At 58.2% G+C, this 8575-nt stretch overlaps 1 protein-coding gene across 1 annotated transcript; it reads right to left on the bottom strand.

Annotated features, from left to right (window-relative positions):
• Positions 1-3733: 3733 nt before the first annotated feature.
• KLHDC7A (kelch domain containing 7A) lies at positions 3734-6124 on the bottom strand (the record flags this gene model as incomplete). The annotated part of the gene is made up of 1 exon (XM_084241662.1): positions 3734-6124. Exon 1 carries the CDS (start codon positions 6095-6097, stop codon positions 3734-3736), a length of 2364 nt encoding a protein of 787 aa, XP_084097788.1. The 5' UTR covers positions 6098-6124.
• Positions 6125-8575: the final 2451 nt, after the last annotated feature.

The raw sequence follows: 8575 nt of genomic DNA, 5'->3' as shown, positions 1-8575 counted from the left end.
TGTCCACAGCCTCTAGTCCCAGCAGGGTGAGTGCAGAGCCTGGCTCTATGTCCGGGGCACCTGCCTCAGGTCCAGCTCCAGGAGTGCCGAGGGCAGGAACCCTGGGATGGCCCCTCCAGTCACCCTTGCCTTTTTTGCTGGCCATTTCCAAAGGCAGCTCCCGTGTTTACGTGGGTGTGAGCCCAGGCCCCAGCCCCAGCTTCTGGGGCAGTTTCAACAACCTTGCTATTCCAGACAGGACCTGGAAGGCGCTCCTCTCGTAAATATTGATGGAGGCCCCAGACAGAGAGGAACAAGAAAACAAAGGATGCTTTATTTATGATAGAAAAAGAAACCAACAGGAGGGAAAAAAAAAAAAACCCACGAAACTACAGGCCCAACAGGAGGGGGGATGTTTAAATAAACCACGGTCCACACACCCGGCGGAATATCGTGCAACCATTGAAATGATGTTTACCGAGGGTTTGTAATAACACGGGAAAGTGCTTATTCTAAAAAGCTAAGTGGGAAAAAGGAAGCAACTGAATTGTGGATTCAGCATAATCACACCTACGCAAAAATCAAGCCAAACAAGAATTATACATGGAGGAAACAGACCATAGGGACGCGCCGCAGCGGGGGGGTGTCTTCAGGTGGTAAAATTGGGGAGATTTTTTTATACTTTTCTCTGTTTTCCAATTTTTTCCTATCATGGCATGCTTGGCTCAACATGGAAAGCAGCTCAAACTTCAGCGTTGCTTTTTCCTCAAGGAAGAAAGGACTTTTAGTGGGAAAGCAGGACAGTTGACCCACGGGGAAGCCAAGGGACATGCAGGCCATGCTGAGGCTGAGGGCTAGGGGTCAACACACCAAGGTCAAGTGGAAACCCTGAACTCTGACCTCTGGAGTCCCCTGGAGTGCTATGGGTGGGCTGACACCAGCCGCACGGCTTAGCAGTGGCATCTGGGATGTCCTGGTGGCGACTGTGACCCTCATCCTCTTGCTTCTCCCTTGGACAAGTAGCTTATCTCATCCATGGAGCCTCTTATAAGTGTTGGCAGTGGAATTCTCGCCCTTCCATGAAAGGCTAAAGCACAATAGCTGGGCCTGCTCACGTTACTCACGATGGAGCTCCTTGGAGGTGGTCCAGGCAGGCTGTGCGGCAGGCCTGGCCTTTTCCAGGCCCCAGCCAGTCCCGGTGTCGTCTGTACCCCAGATTCCCATTCTGCTTAGTGTGTTCTTACAGCATCACTCTAACCGCCCTCCCCGCCTTGTCTTTCCCCGTGGCACTTATGCATCGAGGATCCTATTATTCCTGAATTTGGTTTTTACAGTTGCTTATTCTGCGCCCTCACCCCCCAACATGCGAACTCCTTTAGGGGAGGGATCAGCTGCAGCTCCAGGAAAGTTGCCTGGTCTACACATCCTGTAGGTGAATCCTGACCATCACTGCCCCCAGCTCCCTGGCTCCCCCATAATGCTCTGACCCTCTAGTCCCTTAAACTCAGCTCCTGAAACCCAGGATGGTGATGGGAAATCTAGGGTTGACACTGGAGTCTGACGCTGGAGCAGTTCTGAGGTTAAAAGGGCACCATCAGAAAAGATGAGATGATAGGTGATTGGTTAAGCATGTCTGCCCAGGGACCAGAGGAGGGGAAATCTCAACTCAGTCTCAGCTCATCTCAGGACCAAATCTTATCACGAAGACCACACCCACCAGCTGTCGGTCTGGAATGCACTTGCTACTTTATTCTGGAATCCTTGCCCACATTCAATCCCCAGAGTGATCCCTAGTTTACCCAGGCTTACTGCCTGACCCCACATTCTACCCAGCTTGGATGAGGTTGGTTCTCATCCTGGCTCCTCACTGGCCTGCTCTTGGAAGCTGGATGGGACTCCATCTGCCCCCAACTCCCAGATGGGGTTCTCTTCCCAAACACACTCCCCAGCCTGGCATCACAATGCACTGTCACCTCCCGGCCACCCCCTCCCCCACCATGGAGAGTCAAGCCTGAGTGTTGACTTTGAGTTTGAGCCTGACCTTGGTGTGGGAGGAGGTTACTCTCCTAGCACCAGCCACAGTCTCAGCTAACTTTCCTCTCCAGCCTCTAACTGAGCAGTACTCTAAACACTCTCGCCTCCAGACACTAGAATAGGGAAAGTGGCCTTGCGTGCTCCAACAAAAGTTCTAGTCTCCATGCCAACCTCCTCATTCTTTGTTTCAATCCCCCAGCTTCCAAAAGAGCCCTCAGCCGCAGCACAGCTGCTGTGGTGACACAAGCTTCTGCTGGGACTCCCGGGAACTTGGGAAGAATTTTCTCCAGGTGTTCTTGTTTATCTCCAAGGCAGAGAAGGACTCAAGTTGCTCTTCCCATTTTCAAGATAGGGATCCTGAATTCCATAGCATTCTTCTAACCCCCCTTGTCAGGCCTGCCTGGTGCACCTGCCGTCTCTGCTGCTTTCCTCCATGCTCCTGGTCACTGTACAAGTGGCCCCAGCCCCTGGCGCTGGCGTGCATCACCGTTCCCCGAGCTGTATGCACCTTCCCTGGAGAAGGAGCGGGGCTATGGCAACAGATTGGGCCAGAATCTCTCTCTTTCCCCCAGGAAAAGTGGGTAACCTCCTGATTGGGGTATCTCTTCTCTAGGATTTACCAAATCCACTGTGAAAGGAAATCCCCATCTCCTGATGGGCCACTAAAGACCCTGAGCTCCTCAGTTCCTTCATGGACTTGCCCCGCCTTGGTCTCCTGTCTGATGAGGCGGCCCAGGTGACCACATGGCCCAGGGAGGGCAAGTTATGCCATCCCCTCTCACCAACCATGGAGGGCAGACTGGGGGTGGCTGCCCCGACTCACAGATGTGAGGGCTGGGTGGCCTGGAGAGCTGCATTGTGAAGGGCCCTGAGATTGGGAGAGAGCTCACTGGTTAAAATTCAAAAGGCACGAGCAGGGACCTAGGGGGACGGTGGCCCCACGATCACCCCTTCTCTTCAGCTCTCCTGAGACTTCATATATGGAATCAATTGTGTTCTATTGAATGGACCTGCAAGAAGATGTACTTTTTCAAATGGATGCTAAAAATGGAGGCTTCTTTCTAGTATACTAGAATTCCAGGTAATGAGAAAAAGCAAAGTGGGCTTTGGTAAATTGACTCTACTGGCGAGAGTCCCTGTGGGCAGCTTCAGCTGGAGCTGTTCTACTTCTCCAACCCTCTCTCCCTCTGGTGGGGATTCTGGGGGCTCCCTGGGCTCCGCCTTAGTCCTGCTAAAAGGACCTTCCTTGATTTTTCTCACCTGTGGGTGCAGCTGCTTCCGGAGGGGGCCAGTGTTAGTGTTAATGAAGTGGTCTTGGGGGGCTTGAAGAGCTGGCCCATCTCCGGTGGGGTCAGCCTGAGTGGTCCCTGGGGGTCAACTGGCCTCTGAAATGTGCTTGTGATAAGCCTGTGCTCCCAAACATGGCTCACCGCCCTCCACAGCCGCCCCTGCCACCGAGTTCAGATTTGAAGCAAGGCGGTGGTTCTCCCTGCAGAAAAGGGAGGGTGCCCTCTGTCTTGGAACATCAGTTCCTTCCTAGTCCTCTCTTCATACGGGGTCTCTGCACCCCCCTGAGGCACAGACGCAACTCAGGGACCTGACAATGGAGAAACTGTACCCTGTAGGCCGAATCCCTGGACCCCCTGCAGGCCCACCGACCAGCTGTAGGGGGGTGCTCTATGCCTGCCAGTTTTGCAGGAGGAGCCCAGCAGAGGGGCTGCTAGACCCTGGTCTGAGGCACAGTGGGGTTGGGCAAGGTCAGGACAGTGGGCAGGAGCGTGCCCCGCGGGGAGGGGAAGTGCCGCAGCTCCTTGGGCACAAACCTGGGCGAGACATGGTCTGCCAGGAAGCCCAGCGTGCGCTGGCGCCCCACACAGTAGACGAGGTTGTCCACCACGGCGCATTGGAAGGCGTCCGGGTAAGGCGTCCGGTACGTGGCACACTCGTACCACAGGCGGGTGCTGGCGCTGCAGCGGTACACGCTGAGGCCCAGGCTGCGGTTGAGGTCAAAGCGGTAGAGGAAACCGCCCACCGCCACCATCTCGGCCGTGCGATCCTTGCCGCCCGCCGTGGGGCCTGCCCGCCAGCACTGCTCCCGCGGGGAGAAGCGGAGCAGCAGGTAGCGCAGCGTGCCCCCCGTGAGGAAGAGCTCCCCCGCGCAGGCCGTGGCCGTGTGCGCCACCGCGAAGGTGTCGTTGGGCAGCGGCGGGACGAAGGTCCAGCGGTCCAGGCGGGGGTCGTAGCACTCCACTGTGTGCTGACACTCGCCCCCGATGGCGTACAGCAGCCCGTCCAGGGCCACCAGCCGGCAGTGCGGCCGCGCCTGGTTCAGCGGGCACACCTCGCTCCAGATGCCCGTCAGCGGGTTGTAGCAGAAGACGCGGCTGGAGGGCTGGCGGCCGGGCCCCTGGCAGCCAGACACCACAAACAGATAGTTGAAAAGACTGCAGAGGGCACAGCCCCGGGACACAGCCTCAGGGGGCAGGTGCGCCAGGGGGTGCCAGGCATCCTGCTCGTCGTCATAGCAACAGAGGCGGCCTGAGTCTTCCTGGGGACATAAGTCGGCCACCACCAGACGCTTGCGACCCCGGAGCCGCCGCTGCAGGATCAGCTTCCGCTCCGCCCCGCTCAGGCACCCGTAGATGTCTGGGTTGCGCAGGACCTGGAGGTAGTTGTCGCTCATCACCTTGTAGGCTGCCTCCTTTAGGGCCTCCAGGTTCTGCCTCTTGGCCAAGTTCAGCACCTCAGAGCAATTGCCCAGATCCAGGCGGATATTGGGGGCCGAATCAGGGGTGAGCGGGAGGTGGAAGAAATTGGTTCCTGCCACCAGCTGCACATGGGGCTCCCCACTGTTTCCGGCTGAGCTGGACCCAAGAGATCCTGGAGGATGTGAGCTGGGCAGAGTGCTCTGGTCTGAGCAGGATGGCGCAGGGTCCCCAAAGCTGTCAAGCTGCAGCTGAAGCTCTGGGTTTTCCACAATCTGGAGGAGGCTCTCCTTCCTGCTGATGCCTCGCTTAGGGGGTGGCGAGGCAGGCTGGGTGCAGGCGACTGCTTCGGCTCCGCCTTCTGTGCCATCAGCTGGGTCTTCCCAGGTTGCCCCTGTTCCCTGGGGGCCTGGTACAGGGGGTGCCACCCCCCCCAGGGCTGCCGTCCTGGGGATCAGCATGTCCCTGGAGGTGGCCTGAGAGGTAGATTCGACATAGTAATCGTACACTTTGCCCTTCAGCCTGGGCTTGGTCCCCTCCACCTTCTCCTGTATGAAATTCTCCTCCACTCGGACCCGGGCCACGGAGGAGAAGGTATAGGAGGCATTGGCAGCTCCCGCCTGTTGGTGCAGGGCCAGGTCTGAGGAAGCCTGGAGGGCCCCGTCCTTGTCCCTGCTGACTCCCGTCACTCCCGGGTAGATCCAGCTCCGGTTCATGTCACTCACGCCTTCCGTGTGGGCCAGCCCGCGCTGGTGGGGGCATTCCTGCTCCCCAGTCCCTGGCTGCTCTGGGGTTCCCCTGTGCTGCCACGGTGCTGGGTCTCCACCTGCACCACTGGCATCGGCCGCAGCGAGGCCAATTGGGGACCTTTCGGGTTCACTGCCCAGATGGGGGTGGTGGGGCAGCTCGGGCTTACCGCCAACAGCTGTTCCAGCTTCTTGGCCGCTGCAGTAAGGAGGCACCCGGTCAAAGTCTGGGCACGGCCCGCCTTGCTCCTCACCGGCGCCTTTTCTCTCAGGCTTCCCGGCTCTGGGGGAGGCTCCTGGTGCCAGGACTTGGGAGCCCCCTGGGGTCTCCCAGATGTAGCCCAGTGGTGCTCCGGTCCCGGTGCTCCCCCTCCGGTGTCTCAGCCCCCAGGGAAGTGCTCCCAACGGAGTTCTGCGGATGGCAATCTGTCCCAAGTCCTCTGCTTCCTCCTCCTCCTCCTTGGGCTTGGTGTTCCTGCCCCCGAGAGAGGTCCGGGCAGGCCTTGACTTGTACAGCTTGTAGGCTGCGGTCGCCAGGAGCAGCGCAGCAGCGGACAGCACCACCTTGCCCGTCAGCTGCATGTTCAAATGCCAGTCCCGGGGCTCTGCTCCTCCTCCTCCACCAGGGAGCATGCTTCTCAGGCCAACCTGGGCCCAGGAATGTCAAGAATCCGATTAATGATTGCCCAATAGGGGCCGTTCCGGTTCCTGCTGAGCTGAGCGGGAGGGAGGGAGTTTGGGGCTGGCTCTGGCCAGCAGGCTGAGAAGTTGGAGCAAAGGTGACTTTGAGCTGGCGGAGGGTGGAGGGCGGCCTGGGCCCCTGGCTGGTAGATCTCACAGCTGGCTTCCTTGGATTCCTCAATGCTTTTCTTGCGGATGGGTGGGGGGTCTGCCCGGGACTGAGCTTGTGATCAGCCACCTGAGCCAGCAGCAGCTGGAGGAGGGTAGGAGTGTCCAGTGGTACATGATGAAGGAGGAAGCTCTTAGCCAGCAGCCACCGGATGCCAGGAAATGCACGGGGTTGGTTATTATTTGTATATGCTTTATTTTCTCTTTTGCAAATCCACTGGGCTAAGAGGGCTGGGTGTGTCAAGTTGTGGGGCAGGTGGAGTGACAGAGGTGTGGCCTGAGATCTCCCCAAGTGTGTTTCCTTCCCAGGGGGGTCTGCAGGTCCTCCTAGAGGGGTCAGCATTTGCAGCTGGGAGGCTGAGCCAGAGACTGCAGCCAAGCCACCTGACCCAGCTCTCGAGGCCTCAGCCTGCCTTCCCTGCCAGCCGGGTATCCTAGGAGAGGCTGCTCTTCCTGAGAGGAGCCGGAGGAAACAAGCAATATTGTCCCGGATCAGAAGAGGTGGAGGGTCGCCCTCACCTTGTGCAGTGATAGGTTGAGGGAGTCCCGCCCCATCTCGCTGTTGCTGTGGGGTCTGGATCCAGACGACCTGGCTCTGCCATTCCCAGCTGTGTGTTTTAGGCGAGTGACTGCCCCTCTCTGTGCCTCAGTTTCTGCATCTGAAACATGGGGTGACAGCATACCCACCTCATAAGGTTGTGATGAGAACATGGTGGGTTAATGTGTATAAGATCCTAGGGCTGAGCTCCACCTTGTAAAAGCTTAGTAAACATTAGCCATTCTCTTTCCCCTGCTCCTCCTCCTCCTCCTGCTCCTTCTCAGTAGCATCATCCCTCCTGTCAGTCATCATCAGCTGGACTTTCTGAAGTGTAGATGTAGTTCTGCCCCTCCCCTCCCCCCAATCCAGGCCTCAGGACTCCCGCGCCCAGGGCAGGGTCTCAAACTCATGCTGCCTGGCAGGGCTGGGCAGATAACGTCCACCAGTGAGGACGCTGGGCTGGTGGGGTCACTCAGGCAAGTGGGCACTGCCTGATCCCCAGATTCTTAGAGCACAGGGACCTGGAGAGGTGGCAGTTGCCAGTGCATTTTACAGGTGAGGAAACTGAGGCTGTTCCAAGGTCATGTAGGTTGTGAGTGGCAGAGTCTCGGGGTGTAACCAGTTCTCTCCAGCTGCGTGGCCCATCGTCATCCTCTGGGAAGAGGGAGAAGTATATGTGATTAGCCCGGTGGCGCAACCGGGGCTCTTGGGCTGATGTGGGGCCTCCTGAGTTACCATTGCAGGGGTAGGAGCACGTGGGGACTCCTGTACTCTCAGACAGGGGGAGACTTGTGGCATGCCCCTGTGGTGTGCAGTGAGCTGGCACTGTGCCCTCAGAGGCCAAGCGGGTGGTGTGCTGCTTCCCACCCAAGAGACCCCACTGTACCCCGGAGCACGCGCTCCCTGCAGCTCTGCTAAAGCCCTTCTAGCCAGCCAGCCCATCCCCCATGGGAACCATGCGCCTGAGGGATGTGGCCACACCTGGGGCCCTAGGGCAAGGAAGGGGAAGGTGGGCAGACCCTGGAAACCAGAGACACAGTCTCAGCCTCAGGGGGAGCTTCTGTCCTGACCTGGAAGATGGGGCACTCGCCTGGGACCTGGCCCAGCTGCCAGTATCACAAAGGAAAGGGAATGAGCTGAGTTGCCAGCAGGTGCTCACTGGCGAAAAGTAATGAAAAGTAAAGGGACTATGGGCCAGCCAGGGAGCCAGAGCAAGGGGCATCAGAACAGGGGTCAGAGAGGGCTCCAGGGAGGTGTTGAGTATTGATGAAGGAAGCAGGGGCCAAGGTTAATTTACTGATTGATTGATTGATTGATGATTGACTGAACAAATATCCACCAGAGGCTTGCCATGAACCAAGCCCTGCCCTGGGATGCAGTTCACAGGCAGAGGAGACATCCCTGACCCCTGTAGCTCTGTAGACAGCAGATTCTGGGGGAAGAAGATACAGAGTGGAAAGATGGGGGCTGTGCTGTTGGGGGGCTCCGAGGGAGAGTGAATCAGGAGTCCGGCACCAAGTCCAGACAAGAGAAGATGGGGAGGATGCTTGGTGTGGCGGCGGGGGGGGGGGGGGGGGTTGGGGGGGGTTGGGGGGGGAGGCCCAGGGGGAAAATAGCAAGACTGAGGAAAACTGGGGGCAGGAAGAACCATGACGGAGCACAAGGACCACCTGGACTGGCTCAAGGGTGCAGGGGGTTGATACTTGGGGTCACCTGGCTCTGAT

Source organism: Talpa europaea (genome assembly GCF_964194135.1).
Source record: "Talpa europaea genome assembly, chromosome: 9".
Lineage (NCBI taxonomy): Eukaryota > Metazoa > Chordata > Mammalia > Eulipotyphla > Talpidae > Talpa > Talpa europaea.
The sequence above is the reverse complement of the archived record's forward strand: the minus strand, read 5'-3'. Positions and strand labels throughout refer to the sequence as shown.